The following is a 19,234-nucleotide window of genomic DNA, read 5'->3' as shown; positions in this document are numbered from 1 at the left end:
ATTTTTCAAAATAAAATCTTTTCAGGTTACAACAAATACAGATAAGTACAAAGTCAAAAGAACATCTCCGAAACGGTTAAAATTGAATACACAAAGCTATATATATTTATTTATTTCTACAAAAATCCAAACATTGTCATGCTTTGTCAAATGTAGATAAATAAAATCCAGGATCACAAAATGAGAAGATAATGCAGCAGCATTACTATACCAGAAAAATGGTACTCAAATAATGTGGGTGATGTGAAATTCTGTGGTGTGGAAAGCATGTCCAGAGACATTATATAAAAGGAAACTTGAACCCAATCAGTTCTGATTAAACACATCACTAAATAAAAGCCCTTGTGTTTTAGAATTAGGTGAACAAAAATAAGCATTTGTCAGTGTTACTGTACAGCCACAGTGGACAACAAGACATTTTCTGTGTCATACTTTCTGGTTAATCAATGAAATAATTTCAAGATGTCCAACTGACAAGCTCAACGCACGCTGCAGCGTAACACTGTTTACATATGCTACGAGCTTTACTGACAACAGAGCGTATAAAGGCAAATGTACAAACACTCAACAACCAAATTTTTTGGGGTCGTGTACACTCAGACTTGAGGCTGTTATACGCCTCACGGTCACCTGACCAAGTGAGAGGTTAACCAGTATATAATGATTGGCTGAAAGATTGCAGTTGCCACAGTGATATAAAGGCGGAGTTGTGGTTTGGCACTTGATCCCATTCCCATAGAGTCCGAGGAGAGCGAGGGAAGGATCTTCATTTTCAGAGAACGAACCTGTGGAGGAAGTAACATCTTTAAACCTGCGATTCAGACCAACTAATAAATGGGCACATTACAAGACTGGGGAATAGGAAGCCACAGCCAGCAGCTGGTTAGCTTAGCACTTAGCACATAAAGACTGAAAGCTGGAGGAACAAGCAGTCCTGTTTCTGTCCAAAGTCTGCAGACTGTCTAACACCACCTGTGAGATGCAATGATCTGCAAGCTGAACAGTAAAAATGACATGTTATGATTTTACAGGGGGGTTACATGCCAGGTAACTTTCTTGAGCCTCCGCTGGTTGCCAAGCAGGTTGTCATCTTGACGACAAAGCGGTCATGGAAGCCGTTTCCCCATTTCCAGTCTTTGTGCGAAGCTAAGCTAATCAGCTTAAATTGCTACTCACTTAACTCTTGGCAAAAGATTTAAATATCATATTTTCCCAAAGGGTTTAACTACTCCTTTAAAAATCCATGTTATTAATTGTCTGTAGAGCAAACATTTTAAAAGAATAATATGGATTACATGAATGCAATAAAAATGGTTTAAATAGTTGAGTTCTTTTTTTCTTTCTTTTTCTGTATTTTTTGTTAAAATGTAATGGCATATATAAACGTATTGGCCATAGTTACATTATTTCAGAAAATAATTTAATATAGTGCGATAATGCACTATTCACCACTAAGTGTGTTTGTTTTACTGTACGTTTTTGGTGTTTTGTTTCCTTTAGTGTGTTTTTTTTTCTCTATATAATAGGCCACATTGAAGCAACACAAATCTGCTGTGGACAGGAAGTTTATAGTTTAGAGGTTAGAAATATGTTTCTTTGGTGGAAATAAACAATTGAAAAATGTTAACATTTAGAGTAGTAAAAACATTCCATTCTCTTGAGTCTGACTGAGCAGAAATTATTTAGTGACCACTTCTCTTCATACCGTTAAACTTTACCTTCGATTTATAGATGTAGTGAATGATGTGAATACACACTGAAAATACTTACAATGAAGAACATAAGGGCACAAGAGGACCAGGCAAAGGCCACAAAATAACCATCACTGCCGAACAGTAGGCCACACAACACTGTGAAGATCATCCTAAAGGGATACGTAAACACTCAGTGAAAAGAGACCAAACTAGAAAACTAAAACCAAACTAAACATAAACTGAAGAAATGTATGCTACTGAGCAGAATGATTATAGCATTTTCTACCACTTTCATTTATCACGTTATTTTTTTTCAAATTACGAGAAACTACAGGCAGCTTTGGCCTAAAATGAATTATCTCACTCGTTTACTTTTTCAGTAATAAATCATTAATTTATTCTAAAATGTGTGTTCAAGGTCCATTTACCCAACATATTTGTATCCGCTGTAGGCGATGAGATCGAAGGTTGAGAGGTCGCTGTGTACCGTCAGCAGATACAAACTCAACAACATCACCAAGACCTCGATGATGATCCACACGAGGGCAGTGCTGGCACACAGTCCCAGAACCTCTGGACTGAACCTTCACACAAAGTCAATACAGCTTTTTATTTAGTTCATCTATTACAAACATATTTGCTGTGACTCAAAATAAATATTCACCTTTTTTGAATGCCAAGGGCCATTCCAGCAAGTAAAATGTAGGTAATGAAAGCCATCGCTAAAAGACGAAAAGAACACTTAATACGTTACAGTCCTCCCAAAATATTCTGCTATTGATGATTTTCTGTTTATAGGGGACTTACTTGGAATGTAAAGATCTGGTGCATTCACATCTTGTCGAGGAGTCAGTGGAGTGTCTCTATGGTAACGAACTTCCCAATCCTGCCAAGAAAAATGAAAAACACCATGAATCACCCTGCAGAGCCCAACAGTGTTTCATTCAAATGATGCTCTTTTTTTTTTTTTTTGCCTTATGGGTCTAAGGTGGAACAATTTATCTTATATAAAACAATCCAACTGTTTAAACCGTCATTATAGGAAAGATCATTTAAACCTGATGAGATTAAAGACCAACAATACAGTGAACCCTCGCTATAACGCGGTTCACCTTTCACGGTCTCGCTGCTTCACGGATTTGCATCGTGCATTGTGTTCTGCATTCTGATTGGCTAAACAGTCTCTCCGCTTCTTCTCTACCTGTTTGTCAATAACGTTGCGGTTTAATATGTACACGTACGTAAAACAGCTTGCCAAATTAAAAATAATCGATGGTGGCATGTCGGTTTATAAGAATCTTTTTGCCCAGAAGAAAAAAGAGCGACAACAACTACCGATAACTATGTTCTTCTCTCGAAAAACCACACCTGCACCGCCGGCTTTAGAAGAAAGAACCGCTGCAGAGCGGAGTCAGGATGCAGCGGCTCAGTCAGAAGAGCAGTGAAATACACGAGTCACTATTTGTCCGACTGTACTTTGTATTTGTTTTCATAATCATTTTTCATTTCCTCCCGTTCTAATCCAATGACTCGGGTCGCAGTGGGGCGGTGCCGATCTCAGCAATTTGAAGCCTTCAGTTCGTATTGATGATTAAAATTATTATTTTACAGTACAGTAGTTATTTGTAAAAAAAAACATTTATACAGTACTTTTATTTGTTAAACAAATGCTTGGGCCTGTAAAAAGGTTTTGTTCTTTGGTTTCAATGTATTATGGAGTATTTCATTGTATAATAATTGTAAAAAAAATAAAGGTTACTACTTCACGGATTTCACCTATCACGGTCTCTATTTGGAACGTAACCCCCGCGATAAACGAGGGTTCACTGTACATTTTTGGGTAGTAGCAGTAGAAAGAACAACGGTTAAAATAAATTATTACATTTAAAAAAAGTGTCTTCTTTAATGTGGCTTCTCTGTTTAACAGCTTGCCATCCTCATTAAAGGATTATGAAGCCTGTCCGTGGTGTTCAGACCCAATCCTGTCTGTTCCAACTGAAGGTGTGAATCTTTATCAACGGGTCCCAAAATGTTTACTTTCCTTTTTCTTCTTTTTAACTCTGAATAAATTCCAAAACAGCACAGAACTGTCGTTCTTTCCAAACAGTAGCAGATAGTTTGTGGGGGACTAATTTCAGCTGTGTATTCGGTGCACTAGTAGGACAGCAGGAAAATGTAGATTGTCCAAAACTATGTTCCCAATCTAGTAAAATTTGAATCTGCTATTGACATTTTTGTGTCTGCTTATATATTACTTTTGAATATTTACACAATAATATTATGCATAGAAACAGCATGGAAAAAAAGCTAATGGCAGTCTCTTATCTTATTTTCATGCTTTGCTCTTCAAATACCTAAAATAGGAAAAATATATATTTCCCTACACTGTAAACATAATTGTTATGAACTATATACAGGATTGCCTTAACACAATCTGCTTTTGATGGGCTATACTCCCAATAAGAACAATATAGAATCTCAACAGAAGCACTCTTTTAAGTAAATCTCAGCCATGAGGTTTGTGATGTGGCTGTGATGCTTGTAATCACTATGTAGCTGTATAAACATGGTTTTGGATTGAACAGTAAACAGTATGTGACCCTGGTCTTGCAAGGAGAGTTTGTGTAGTTTGCACATTATCAGGGCACATTATGTTTGTGTTGTTACTGGCAATCACAGCGTTATGATGTTAGTAAATCCAGCTGGAGAAGTGATAAAGTGGCTGATTATCTTGTGTGCGTGTTTTAAATGTGACGTGTGTTTAAAAAAAATATGATACCAGAGAAAATTATCATCCAGTCTGTAGCTATTAGAAGTTTTGTGTCGTCCCATCAGTTGATGTGGGACAAAGTCTGATGAGATGAGTGGCTCGGATTACCTGATGTGTGTAAGGGAACATGAGGATCATGAGTTTCTTCATGACATATCTGGTGTCGACTGCAAAAAAGTATTTCAGCTTGTTCACTGACATGAATCTGCTGATCTGAAAAGCAAAGAAGTGCAAACGTTAACTAAACAGATGAGACGTGACAGTCTGCCTAACTTAATAAATACAGATGAGTCATTTTCCCTTTACCAGAGGGTTGTCTGTGGCCACAGGATTATGCATCACTTTGTGTATCAAAGCTGCCAAACCAGTAAAACAACTTTTTTTGTTGTTTTTTTGTGTGTGTCATCCCACAGGTGCCCCATTGATTCAATTTGTTCTTCCTTCCTTTCTAGGTGAAGAAAATCACATACTGTGTTTTATATTAAAAAGAAGAGCAAGAAATGTTCTGATTGAAAACCAGTCCACTGAAAATGACAGCTCTATCACATTAAAGTTTGCTCAGTGAAAAAGCTCTGAATATGACTAATACCAGGCAGAATTGGAGTATTTAACAGTAGCTTTAAAGCAGTAAATATCAGACTGCTCTTGTAAAGTATTGATGTCTTTGAAAAATGAATTATGAACTTGTCACATCAAGAGTGACTTTTTGGTAAAAAATAAAGCAACACAATAGTACAAAAATATCCACCGACAGAGTGTAATATATATATATATATTAAAAAAAAAAATCAAAAACCTTGTGGAAATCATTCCCAATGTGTTTGAGATGCTGAAACCTGCATTGAAAACTGTCGACTTGTGACTGAATTATAGAAGACACATTTTAGTGGCAGGTATAAATGGTGCCAGTTACCCAGCCTAGGCCGTGACCTTATTTACAGGTCAGTGGGTTAACACGTTATTTAAGCCCAGGCAGTACCATCCATCATAACTGAAGGAGTGCCATGAGTAACCTGCTTTTCCTCACCTCTTTGTTCACCATATCCTTTCCTTGGTTGGCTAAGGAGGAGCCGTACATCATTGCAGCGTTGGCCATTGGGTCAGTAAACAGGTTGTTCACCTCAGCGCCTCCTTGCATGTCATTTGAGAGTGCCCCCATGTTGTACCCAGGAGTGTAATAGCCCTGACTGTTCATTGCTGGTGGTGGTGCTGCTGAGCTGGTGTCATCAAACAAGACAGAGTCTGCTGAGGGGGGAGCTGCACGAGCTCTCTGCTTAGCTGTGGAGAAATGGATAAGACCATGTAAACGGAGGTCATTTAAATACATGATATATATGATAAATATATAAAAATGACTTATATGATACCATCAAACCATATTATCAAATATGAATGCAGTAAAAATCCACCCTGGCTGGTTAATATGTAAACCTTCATGAGAGTTACAATAATCAGTTGATTAATTGATTTGCTGAAAGACAGAAAATTAATCACTAACTACTATCATAATCAATCAATCGTTTTGAGTCATCTTTAAGTGATAAAATGATAAAATCCTCTGTCACATTTGTAGCGTTACTGTCCTGCGAGAGCCACATATCTCTGAAAAAGTCAAGCTCATAAAAACGGTCATTTTTCAGCTTTGGGACGATACGTGTTCAAGCTGATCCACGAAGGTTTTAAAATGACTATTTTTTTCTTAAGAAGCAGAAGAATTTCCCCAATCCACAAAGCAGGGTCAGTTTGAAAATGTCTCGAGCCCTGTTCACCGATTTCACCTTCAACAAATATGGACATGGATCTGCTATAAGCTCGTCATGTCTGCTTTGAATCGTTTTGGTTGTATCACAAACAGAAAACTTTTTTTTTTTTTTTTACTATGTTTATCTTGTAAAAGGGATGCAAATGATTAGTTTATTCTTTAACATTGAGAGCTATTCGTAGCCATTCATTGACAAAATATTCTCTGTTGGCTGAAGCCTCCAGTGATCTTCCTAATTGGGTTTGAACAGCTCTGCCATGAAGGACCATTTAATCATCGTGTTAAGCAGAAAGATACACATTCAAATTAGGGAGTACGGTGCTTTTCACTGGACAGGAAGATTAATCTCAGAAGTAACTGATAACTAAAGCTGTCAAGACATATGTAGTGAAGTAGAAAGTGCAAGATTTGCCTCTGGAGGTCTACAGGATAGTGGACATACAAAGCTGCATCAAATGAGTACAATTACCTCTTAAATACCGTACTTTAGTATAAAAAAAAAAAAAAAATGCACTTAGTTACATTGCACCAGTGGGGAAACCTCGCAGAAAGGACAGCTCATGGGGATTTATGTGTCCACTTACTGGCTCTGTACCCGTGATGTGGCAGGTCCATCGTAACGTTCATTGACGTCAGCTTAAAATGACAACAAGGACACGTTAGTTACATTTCAACGTATTAACACAACTCTCTCTCTCTGTGTGCTTTCTTGGTCACGCCACCTAAACAAAGTGTTAACACTGCCGCATGCGGTGCTTCTATATATATATATATATATATCTATATTTATATAATAAAGCTTCCGACACGTTTCTCCTAATGCTTAGTTAGCACCACCGCTAACCCACCTACGTATAAACTTATTCAACGGTAACCGCTGTTGCTGACGGATAACGCGATAGCTACAGTACATGTCCAAAAACAACAACAACAACAAAAAACATGTCTGGGGAATAATGCAACGTTACTGAAGAAAATGCTTTTAAAAAAAAATTAAATAAATTTAAAAAAAAGCCGGATTAGCGCACTTACCTACAGAGCTAGCGTTGGGAGCTAGCGACGTGGCTATCGGACTGATCCCTCCCATCCGCAGCGGCTGGTTGACTTCAGTGTTGCCTGCGTGGCAGATAACGATGTAAGTACAGCACACAGTAACAATACAGTACCAGTACGCAGCTGCGATTCAGACCGAGCCTGCATGTGTTACTTACCCAATCATATATATATATATATAGAGAGATATATCTCTCTATATATATATATACACACGCTGTAGGTAGGTTTCATAAAACAAAAACAAAAAATGTAGAGGCCGATACTCAGTTTAGTCTCAGCAGAAATGAAGAGTGACACACACACACACACGTCAGTATTTATTATACCTGTAATTTCACTAGAAACAGAAGGCGAGGATTTATTTTAAGTGGGAGAGGATGAAAGATGGGGAGCTAAAAAGGGGGAAACCACATCACCCACTTTATATTTGCATTTAATCCGAATACTTTCCACTTTAAGTGTTTTCCATCAAAACAGCATTGTAACTTAAGGCGTTGCTAGACTAATTACAACACGGTTATACTCATTACAAGTTGATGCGTGAGGTAAAGTCACGCAACTTGTATAATTACAAATCAAAAGTGGCCTATGACACGGAGCTTTACAATCTGTACACCTCCCATGTAACCTATATCTACAGATCGATTCAGAGATGTAACGGGAAATGGGAAAAATACAAATTCATTTAATCTTGAGCAAATTTACACTTGTACTCTGCTATATTTGAGAAAACTATTGTACCTATATTGTGCTCTATTTGTGTTAGAAGTTACAACACATGCAGATTAAAACCCTGTATCTAAAAAAATAAATAAACATGAGTTCATAAAACATTAAACTATCTAACAGGAGCCTGTATAATACATTTGAATTTATTTCGACCTGAAGTACTTGCAGTGCTGTTTTCATCCTGAGCATGTCACTTTCACTTGTACGAGAACATCTGCTTCCAGTTTCACAGGAAAGTTAATATATTACTGTGTCATGTAATTCAGAATGACTTCTTTCAGATCAATCTGGATATATTTTACTGCTAATACATTATACTTTCATTATAGAATGCCAAGCTTACAACAAATAAGATGAATATTTCCATTTATTTAAGACTCTTGTTTTTTGATTATCGTAAAATCTTACATTATTTAATTTTTATTTAATTGTAGACACCATTAATTGATATTATGATCTCTGTAGGCAAATGATAAGCATGTTCATAGATTGTACAATCAGTACTGTAATGGTACAGGCATGTTGGAAACTGTACACTGTACAATCACAGTGAGATAATCTAGGTTTACTCGTAAGTATAAATCTACAAGGCGTGAATTACAATACTAAACCAAAAAAATGAAAGTGTGTGTGGAATGGCAGTGCTCCATGAGTGTGTGGGTGAGTAGGTGGGTCTGGATGAGTTATGAGTGCATGTAGAGATTTTTTGGGATGAGCTAATTGCAATGGAATCTGAACTTCCTACATCCTCGCCAGAAAATGTTACTTTTTGGAGGGAAAATGTGGAGTCAAACAGAAACAACCACTTACTTACACTGCTTACACACGCTCTTACATGCAAACAAACAGTAATTTATAAGATTTTTTTTTTTTTTTTTACATTTATGTGTTAAAATAGGCTTTGGTGTTGAGCAGACTTTCCCTGGTAAAAAGAAAAAAAAAAGATACACGAAACATCTAGTGGATGAATGAAGGTGTAACGGGGAAAAAATGGTGGCTGGCATGTTTTGACATGTCACGATTAGAGACGTATAAAGCAAGTGTGTCATCATTGCATTCCTGATGTTTTAGTCATCTGAGTCACCTTTAACCCATATTGATACAATACCATTAAACACCATGTAAAAACATCCTGCATGTCTGTCCTTGTGGTGTAATATTGTTCATGAGACTCAGTCAAATGTGTCAACGAGCAACAGGTATGCAGACCTTATAAAATGTCTTACTCCAAGCAGTTTCAGTTTTCTTTCACACTCTCGGTCATCACAAAAAGAAACCCAAGTCCACGGTTCCATGTCTCCATTATACAGATCATTAATCTTTTCTTCACAAAAACAGACTCTTTTGAGAGGACAAGTAACTGTATTTGCAATTAACTTAGCTTCTCAAAAAATATTGACAATCCTTATTTCCAGGAGAAGAATTAGCAGTAATATGAGACAACGGTGCAACAGTCAGCAGCCAGGACAAATCAACCTTTTCCAGGAACTCTGTCCTTTAGGACTGCAAGGTCAGCAGCTGTTATGACAGACTAAGCTTACAGCATGCAGTTTTTGAACCTCTTCTAGGTACTATATTATGCCTGCAAGTAAAAAACAGACGTTGAAATGGGTGTTGAAATAAGTGAGTAGCTTTATGCAACTGGACTGACTCATCTCCACAAGCATGCTTGCACATTGATGTGGTTTGGGAAGTGAGAGTGGCTGCCAAAACCCCTCAGAACAATTAGGCACATGCGCGCCAAACTTTATATCTATTTCATCTCACTCTGTAGTACATAAAACACCTTGAAGTAGATAAATATATAATATATAAGAATATATTTAATATGTTCTATCCATTGTGAGAGAATTAACTATTTGTAGGTTACACCTATAGATGAAAATGGTGGGATATTGTTATGTGAAGGTTTTTTTTTTTTTGTTCACATATGTACATGTATATACATGTACATTTAAAAAAAAAGTAATTTAAAAAACATGTACATACATGTACATTTATACATGTAAACAAATTTGTTGGTAGTATACGTTAACAGCAGTTAAACTGATATCCATCACTGAAGATAATATTTTTCATTTATTCAAAATATTTATAACTTCTGCAAGTGATCTGAACATAAAAAAAGAAACTTTAAAGTAACTAAAATATTAAAATGAGTTTACTTTGAGTTAAAAGATAGGAGATTAGTTAATTTTGTTGTAGATGATGTTTTCACAGTGTGAATGGAGTCAGTGATTTCACTTTGTGACATGATTTTACTGAGAGGTATCTTTTTAACCACAGTTAAATGTCATATTAAACTGTCACATTCAAAATAGAAGCTTGCGGTGATAAAGGCAAACAAATCTGCTTTTATTTTGTGGTTTCACAAATTTTAAGAGAGATAAACACCGGTCACTCAGCTCTCTATCATAGTATGTTACAATTGTAATGACAGTAATTCTAACAGGCATATGTGTATACCATTGGAGTGATGATAGTAGGTATATGTATGTCATTATAATAGTGGTGATATACATGTCATTATTATTGGAATGATAAAGCACTTATATCCTTTGTACCATTTATTATTATTTTTGACACTTTGGCAAACTTGTGAACCGGAAATTGAATTGATAAGTTGTACAAATTTAACCTTAGTGTAAACAAAATGTGACCGTGCTCCCACTCGGAACTGGAAAGTGCTATAGTATTTCCACCGCTGCATCAGAAGACAGAAATTTCAGAGCAGAAAAACTACTGGTTTCAAACCATGAGGTGATGCTGCCTGAGGAATCCCGAGTGCTACTCTCAGGAGGAAACTCTCACCAAATATGGGTAGTGACGTCATGGCACGTGGTATCATTCGTGAGAGATTCCGGACAACACTATTTCCAGTAAATACGGAGGGGCGTGGCCAAATCTATAGTGGTGGTTTAAGAGTTTACAACCTCACAATCATTCCCAGACTTCTGATTCTGGATGAATAACGACAACAGGGTGCACTGAAATTTGTTTTCGGAGGTTTTCGGACAATTTTGAAAAAAAGGGAGGCCGAATTTCCTTCCTTGCTCCCCCTTGGAGACGAACCCGTTTGGACTCTACCGATTTACCGCAATAAGGTGGACTTGCCCAGAGTTTGAATTAACACAGGAACTCAAGCCGAAAGTCATTTCGTGAGACCCGAAGGCTATACGGCCGCAGCTGGATTCAGTTTTCTTGTCACTGAAACAGAAGCGATGTTTCGGAACTTCGGGAGTCAAGGACGAGGAGACCCGCCTTACACAGGCAGCGTCTCTGGGTCAAACTCTGTGTCCCAGGGAAGCAGCAGCACCTCAACCACTCAACAGGAGCAGGTACGTGATGAAATGAAACTGGGCTACAGGTTAAGGGTCAAATCAGTATAACAAAGTGTATAACACACAGTAAAAACTTTAGAAACCTATTATATTCAGCCTATAATACTGTACAGTTATTATAGTTTAACTATAAGCCACATCTTATTTGTATTTCTTGAGTAGGCTACTTATACAAACTGTTAAAACATATTTAGGCTAATAGAGAACAAAACCCGTATTTATTAACTAACCATGATCATCTTTATCACCAGTTATGTTTTTTACTTTTAATTTATTTACACGGCATTTACACATCACAATATCTATTATTGATGTTGTATTTATTCATTTTAGTTTTGTGTTTTCTTCTTGTTTTACACACTTTCTATTTAATCTATTTTTTTTCCAGAAATTTACAATGGCAGGCAGCAGTCAGTTTGTACCAAGCCTCAATGCCATCACAACCAACCAGGACCTCCAGTGGCTGGTCCAGCCCTCCCTCATGCATTCACCAGGCCCGTCTCGATCTCCGGCGCCTCCTTACCCAACCTTCCCAGGGGCACGTTCACTGGGCCCATCACCTCCCCACTCCCATCTTCTCAGACCAGGAGTCATAAGAGCAGCTGCGAATACTACGTGTTCAACAAGGCGAAGGAACGATGTTCATGTAAGAAAACACCTTTTGAAAAGGCACTAATGATTGTGGATTTTTTGTGTTTCTGCTGTTTGAAAGGGGACAGTTGTTAAACTGAGAGAAAACGCAAGAAACCCTCTTTGGATTAATATTTTCTTCAGATGGATTGCAGAGGTGTGGACTGTGGCTCAATCATTCCTGTTTAACTAATGCGTAATATCCTGTAATTCTCTGACACAACTGTGTCATTTCCTTTAGACATGCAACTCTAGATCAATCCATTCAGAAATAATATTAATTATTTAGAGATGTTATTAAGTCATTATTTAAATAAGCTTTCAGTTCTTAAAAGGAACATTTACTCTATAAAGGCAAGCCCACGCTGTTGTTCTCTATGTTCTTAGATAAGGATTATGTTGAATCATTGTTTACACAGTAAAATTATATAATGTGACACACTGTTTGCAAAAATCAGGTTTTAGTTAGTAGAGTGATGTTACGTGTCAAAACCAGGAGTTAAAATGGGCCAATTCATCTGGAACTAAACCTTCCGAACATCATAATCACTGACACGGTATCACTTTTTGCTTTCATCAGGCACACATTGGCACATATCCCGTCACATAGTTGTAATTTCATGGCACAGGAAGTAGACTGTCACGTGACTCATAGGGGCAAGTCATTTTCTGTGACTCACACCTGAGTCACCGCCAGAGTCTGACTGACTCATTAACCTGAAAGGGCGGGAAATGTTAGATCAACAGCAATTATACAGTAGGGTGCTGAATGGAGTCAGAGATCAGGGATTACAAAGGCACACAAGCTCAGACGTTCCTCAATCCGCGACTGTGATGACTCAGTGTGCACACATGGTGGTAGTATTTCTCCTGTGTCATGATGCCAATGGTTGACGCTCAATGAATTTCACTGTACATTTGATATTTTGACATGAGCTGGAAGATTCTTAAATCAAGTTTGACCCTGTCATTTTACTATGTCCAGTTAACCTATTTCATGTATTGTAAATGTTTTTCTTCTATTTCCCATGAAGTTGTCCCAGGAGGAAGTGGAAAGACGCAGAATAAGAAGGGAGCGGAATAAATTGGCAGCAGCAAAATGTCGCAATCGACGTCGTGAGCTGACAGATACATTGCAAAATGTGAGTGAACATTTCACAAATGACATAAACTATTGCTTGAAATGTAAGGTTTTGGTCTCAGTCAGGCGTGAATAAATGTAAATTTGTTTGCCTTTCCCTGCTTTCCCCTAAATGTAGGAGACCGACAACCTTGAGGATGAGAAGTCCCGTTTACAGAAGGAAATAGCTGAGTTACAAAAGCAGAAGGAGAAGTTCGAGCTGGTCCTAGAGGCTCACCGTCCCATTTGTAAAATACAGGACTCTGATTCGGATTCTGACCCAAATCCATCCATTTCCTCTTTGGGAGCCATCAAGCTGGAGCCACAGGAGTCCAGCAGACCTGGATCATCAACCAAACTGCCAAGAAAGATGGAGAAGCACAAACCAAAGATAACCATCCCAACCAAGCCTGCAACATCAACCGTCTCTGCTGCTGCCACTGAATCAGAGTCACTCCACACCCCGGTTCTCACATCTACTCCTTCTCTCATGTCCTTCGCTGCCGGTATGGTTTTCACCTATCCCTCAGCCCCTTTAGACACCAGCGCCTCCATCACGTCCCACGTTACATCACATCAGGGACATGTCCAGCAGCCTCAAATCCCACAGCCCTGTGGGATAGCTCATCGCCGCAGCAGCAGCAGTGGCGACCAATCGGATCACTCCCTGCACTCACCAACCATCCTCACATTGTGATCGACGGCCCTGCCATCATAAAACACTAATGTTCATTTCAATGTACTCAGTGTGCGTGACAGAAAGGATCTCTGGGAAACATGACAGAAATGAAAATGATAATTGTAATCACCATTTCAAAATGAGCTACATGCACCTGCTTTGTATCATCTCTTTAGAAAGTTGATTTCTTTTTTAGATGATGTGCAAATATGTGGCATTATCAGGATATGAATGTTACACTCTTTTTAGTTTTTATATGAAGTCTATATTTCTAATTTTAAAAGCTATAAAAATGGAATGAGTGTGTTTTAGGTTTATTATGAAATTATTGCATGCAGAAATTATTATTTAAAGAATGATAATTCCATTTTGTGGAATAATATTCTATTAATAGTGATAATGCAAATATAAAGTTGCCTTTAGTAACTTGTTATTTCATGTTAGGTAACACTATGAAAGTCCTCAAAAAGGGAGATGGAGTACCTGGAAAGAAATGGTACCTATTTTTGTTTTAATCCTCGAATAATCTGAATATTGTCTATTCAAATTATTGACCACTAAGGCTGGGCCATAGGAGTTAATATAGATTCTACTATCACATATTTATTTTTGAGAGTGTATTTTTTGGTAGTGTTTGCATTTTTCTCTGAAGAATGAACAGTTTTTGGTGGGCAGTGCCTTACTTTTATCCTTTTGTCAAAACTTCACAGACAATAAAGAATGACAGTTCAAAACCGTGTGGAAACTGGTGTGAAATTATTGGTGCAAATCAGATTCAGTGAACAAGAAAGATTTAAAAATGTTCTAAAGTCCATCCAAGACAGAATAACCTGAACAGCACCGGACAACTAGAAATGAAAGCAGTATTAGATTAATTGATTAGTCGACTGAAAGGAGAAAACTGTTTTGTCCCTTACAAAAAAACCAAAAAACTATCACATGACTTTCCCATGGCCTCTGGCTGGGACACGTGATCAAATGAATGACATGTTTACCACATGATAACATGGGGGAAAATGAGGAAATGTTTTCACATGGGAATCTACACCATGAAAATGATATTTAATGTAGTCATATTTTGCAACTATTTTGTTTTTTTGAGCAAAAAATAAAAAATATTATCTGGCTGACGCGCCTATAATGAAAAGATTTGCTGCTTAACTGTTTTGTCATCTGTAAACATATTTGACCTGCTGGTGAGAAAAAAACACACACTGACCTGGCAAATCATTAAGGGCACAACTTCTGGAAAAATGATTGATCAGTTAATTGAGAAAATAACTGGCAGAGTAATCAATACAGAAAGTAATCATTAGTGGCAGCCAATAAAGGAGTTTGATTACTGCAGCGTGCACTGACAGCTAATGACCCTCCGCTGCAAACACTGTGGTCTCCGTTACTCCATTTCCCAAAAATGAAGCGAATCTCCTGCTAATATGTCCACGGCTCAGAGAGCATTGGATTGCTGAAATGGGGTTAGAGGGGGGAGGGGGAGTCAGAGATGGAAGAGAGTCAGTCTGAGAGCTTGAGAGCATGATGGAGGGGGGAAAAATAAATAAATCTTTGTGCATGCTCCCGTCATAGGACGTCTGTGCATCAGTGAGTGGGTAAAAGCATTACTGTCCGCTTCAGCTCTCCAGACTGTGCAAATAGGGATCCAAAAATAAAACTGATGAACATCCATAAAGTCCGTCTGTATGACACGAAGGGAGCATCAATCACGCACAGCTGGTTCAGACGCGAAGGTCACAACAAGTGCAGAAATCAATCCTTCACTCTGTGTCATGTAAATGTAATGCTTGTTTCTGCAAAGTCAAACACACAAAGAAAGGTCACCACAGCACAAAGTGTCATACCCACTGTATTTAAAGCTCTTCAGTGCACTACGAGCATAGCCCACCAATAAACAGCTAACGACAAAATAAATCTTTTCTAATCCATGTGCAATATCTATGGTTTAAACTGAAATTGGTTAGTAATGCTAGTTAACACAGATAAATCAAGATAAAGAAGGGTCAAAGTTAAGATTACTCCTCGTGTTACAGATTAAATACAAAGCATGAAATACAGAAGAGAAAGCTGACAATCGCCAAACTAAACAAATTCTGTGATATGCTAATTGAACATCAACAACAACGGCATAAAAAAAAGTGAATTTAAACAGCTTGGCTTCAATAAAATAAAAATCATCAAAACTCGTAGACCTTCTGGTTTGATACAAAGAGTTTCCAGTTTGATTTTTTTTTTTTTTTTTTTTTTTGAAAAAAGTGACAGAACTTTTTTTTTCCCAGTTCAGCTCTGAGTGAGGTCCAACGACATCTAAATCATGTCAGATCCAAAAAACCTTAACACCTGTGTCAGCTCTGCCCAGGCCCCTGCACATGTTACGTGATGCACAGTAGCAGCACCACCTACAGTAAACCTGAAGGGCCTTCACATCAGATTGGTTCACAGGCCTGTACAAATTGTGACAATCATCATGCACGTATGGCACTCCAATCCTATCCTGAGGAAGAGAGTGCATAAAATATTACACGTTATTGAGCATCTAGCAAAAGCAAATATCAAATTTTTTTTTTTTTTTTTTTTTTTTTTAATCATCTATTTCAGTGCTAGTGGAAATCAGTGGACTAAATATGGCTCAAAACTGGATTGAAATTCATCTTTAGATCTGTGATTTAAAGATCCAAGATAATGCTGTCCAGTGCAATAGAAAAAAAGGCTTCTACCAGTGTAGGCTAGTCCAGTGCATGAGATAAATTTATATACGTGACCCACTTTTTTGGTCCCATTTTTTTTTTCAGACCTCTGAAAAAGGACAAATTCCAGAAGAGTCATTAGAAAAACACTGTAAAATTGAGATAAGTTATCATCTGGCAAACATCTACTAAATGTCTCTCTGAAGTCCTGAAATGTAGTGTGGTAGAATCTTTGTCAAAACCTTCAGTGGCACACAGATCTTTGCAGCATTCAAAAGGCCCTATGCTTTTTTTGTCCAATTTAATTTGTAGGCTATTGTCTGACAGAGCTTCTGTGACTCCAATCTGTCAATCACATTAGTCCACGGCCTCCTCTGTAAAGTGGAGAAGCCCGGACTGCTGACATCAACCTGTCATCAGTCATCAGGTGAGCACACGAGGTGCAGCTGATCCGGGCTTCCCACGCTGCCTGTGCTGGAGCTTCCGTCTCCCAGGTCCCGGGCTACCATGCAGGGCAGATTGAGCTCGGTTGAGCCTCCGGGGCTGGAGTCACTCCTGCTGACACACTCCTCCTCCAGGACTAGGCACAGCTCCTTCAGGTCCAGATTCTCCTTCACCAGCCCGTCTTGCATGCGCTCCAGGTCGGCGAGCTTTTTCAAGTACCCGCCCAGGTCCTCCCGCATCACTTTGGCCGCGTGATGCCCGAACAGCTGCCATTCCCTGGCGAGCTTTTTTACTTTGAGCCGGTCGTCGTCCAGGAAGCAGCACAGGTCCCGCAGCTCCACGTTCTCCTCCTGCAGGCGCTGATTGATGACTTTCAGTTCCCTGATTTCGAGGAGGTGTCCCTGCAGCTGTTTATTTACCTCCTTGATCAGCCGGCCTCGCTGGATCAGAGCTGAGATTTTGTCCGACTCCTCTTTACGCAGCCGGCTTATGAGCTCCTCTTTGGAGCACGCCAACAAATCCTCGTCAGACATCTTTGACAGTTCTCTATTGATTATCTCACCTTCGCTACCCATTTTCTATTAAAAGTCGACACCTATGGGTACCTGAGAATCTATTAAAAGCGCTGAGATGTAACTAGATTTAATGATCAACACACAGTCATCACATCCTCGTCTTCATCTGCATCCACTGTGCTGCATGTATGTAATCACTGCAGCACCGGAGGTGAAATCAAGGCAGAAACATGTGATATCTTTATTTAGACTGTTTGTCTTCAAGGCGCTGAGACTTCAGTCCTGTTTCGTGCTGCGCCCAGTCTCTCGTTTCCGTGGATAATGAGGTCGTGTGTGAAAATGCACCGCAAACCCCCATTAATGTCAATCTGTCATCCTCCACACAGCAGGCTGTGTCCTCCAAAGGCCTCCAGGAGCACAGTATTTCTCCTCCTCTCGCAGTATTTTGAAGGCAGCAGCCGCGCCGTGGGCTTTTTCTGCAGCCTGCTGTACGTAACAAAGGCCCCGTCGATCCACAGAGGCTTAATCCAGCAGCCTAGGATGCACACCCTACAGATGTTGTGATTGTTACGTCGCTGGCATCGTCTCATCAGGCTGTGCTCCGCTCGCCTCGGCTGAATGAACTCTACAGGAAGAGTCCGCACGGTGCAGCAGCTGTTTGTTTTGTTCAATTATTATTTTAAAAACGATTCGTTCTTTAGATTGAAAACTAAAGAAGTCACAATCTCACCCGTTATCCGCTCAGAATAAGTGCATCATCTCTGCTCATCCTCTGGAGCTGGACTGTTACCACAACAATGTCCGCCTCCGCCACTTTCGCCACGGCTGTGACTCCGCCGAGTACCGAGCTGCGCGTGAAGTTGGAGCTCTACCGGAGCTATGTCCCAGCAACCTTCAAAATAAAAGCACAGACTTGTTATAATTTTAAAGAAAGACGTAATTCAGTGTTACAGAAACATGTTTTGAGAAATTAGTTGAACTAAAATATAGATTTCTTACTTATTATGAGGTTTACTTTAATTTATGGTGTGTTCAATGTAATCCTCTCCTCACCAACACTGATTTTATTTTTAGTGAGTCACAGGAAGCTTTACCTTTTATGTTTGCTGATAATTTGACACATCGGTTAGATAGTAATTAGAAATGTTTGTGGCTTCCTCTGGTGTTTACAGTAGCTCTTTTTGACGTATCGTATTGAGGGGCTGTGGCGTGGTCTTAAACGGCAACACTGAACAGAGATTGTGATGGAACTGAAATGATTCTGTCTCTTAGATATATTATGAAAAACATGATGATTTGTGAAGATGTGCTCCATCCTCAGTGTGGAACGTGTGCGCCCCCATTTGGATTCAAAACTGTATTTTTACCCTTTTCAGGCTATGAAATCAAAACAACATATAAAAGCTCAATTTAGAAATGAAATGAAAAGGAAAGGCATGTGAGAAGCCACTTCCTCTGTGGCCCTCTGTTATTTTTCATTCTAAAAAATTAAAGACACATGAGAGCTTTTTTCAAACCTCTGCAATACATGAAGTATAGCATGTCCTACATGCCTTTGGATTTCACTACAGATCCTGTACAGTGTAGCTGGAGTGACTCCTGGTCATACTCATTTCTTTTCAAAGAACATTGGCGGAAAGTGTGACTGCAGCCTTTTTTTTTCCATGGGTTTATGCTCAGGCATTCAGCCACATCCTTCCGCCCTGTGTCCCACCTCCATTGTTTCACTGAGGCCACAACAATGTAGGGTGTTAACCATGCAAGGGGGATCTGGGGATGGAATCAGGGTGTCATG

At 38.8% G+C, this 19,234-nt stretch overlaps 3 protein-coding genes across 4 annotated transcripts; 1 reads left to right on the top strand and 2 right to left on the bottom strand.

Annotated features, from left to right (window-relative positions):
* Positions 1–406: 406 nt before the first annotated feature.
* yif1a (Yip1 interacting factor homolog A (S. cerevisiae)) lies at positions 407–7,354 on the bottom strand. The gene is made up of 9 exons (XM_069694404.1): positions 7,259–7,354; positions 6,811–6,862; positions 5,492–5,742; positions 4,573–4,677; positions 2,502–2,580; positions 2,359–2,416; positions 2,123–2,278; positions 1,771–1,864; positions 407–785 (listed from the first exon to the last, which is right to left on the bottom strand). Exons 2-9 carry the CDS (start codon positions 6,851–6,853, stop codon positions 627–629), a joined length of 945 nt encoding a protein of 314 aa, XP_069550505.1. The 5' UTR covers positions 6,854–6,862; positions 7,259–7,354; the 3' UTR covers positions 407–626.
* fosl1a (FOS like 1, AP-1 transcription factor subunit a) lies at positions 7,170–14,520 on the top strand. 2 transcript variants are annotated; one of them, XM_069694403.1, is made up of 5 exons: positions 7,170–7,361; positions 11,228–11,349; positions 11,741–11,998; positions 13,017–13,124; positions 13,242–14,520. In XM_069694403.1, exons 2-5 carry the CDS (start codon positions 11,233–11,235, stop codon positions 13,797–13,799), a joined length of 1,041 nt encoding a protein of 346 aa, XP_069550504.1. In that variant the 5' UTR covers positions 7,170–7,361; positions 11,228–11,232; the 3' UTR covers positions 13,800–14,520. The 2 variants fall into 2 exon arrangements, with proteins under 2 accessions (XP_069550504.1, XP_069550503.1); XM_069694402.1 differs by lacking the exon at positions 7,170–7,361 and having other exon boundaries at positions 11,269–11,998.
* A 1,104-nt stretch (positions 14,521–15,624) lies between these two features.
* ccdc85b (coiled-coil domain containing 85B) lies at positions 15,625–18,271 on the bottom strand. The gene has a single exon (XM_069694401.1). The coding sequence runs from the start codon at positions 17,497–17,499 to the stop codon at positions 16,897–16,899; it is 603 nt and encodes a 200-aa protein (XP_069550502.1). The 5' UTR covers positions 17,500–18,271; the 3' UTR covers positions 15,625–16,896.
* Positions 18,272–19,234: the final 963 nt, after the last annotated feature.

The sequence above is a fragment of the Brachyistius frenatus genome, unplaced genomic scaffold, assembly GCF_029030835.1.
Source record: "Brachyistius frenatus isolate BFR_SWC_R1_liver_20210118 unplaced genomic scaffold, ASM2903083v1 Contig_17, whole genome shotgun sequence".
Taxonomy (NCBI): Eukaryota; Metazoa; Chordata; class Actinopteri; family Embiotocidae; genus Brachyistius; species Brachyistius frenatus.
The sequence above is the reverse complement of the archived record's forward strand: the minus strand, read 5'-3'. Positions and strand labels throughout refer to the sequence as shown.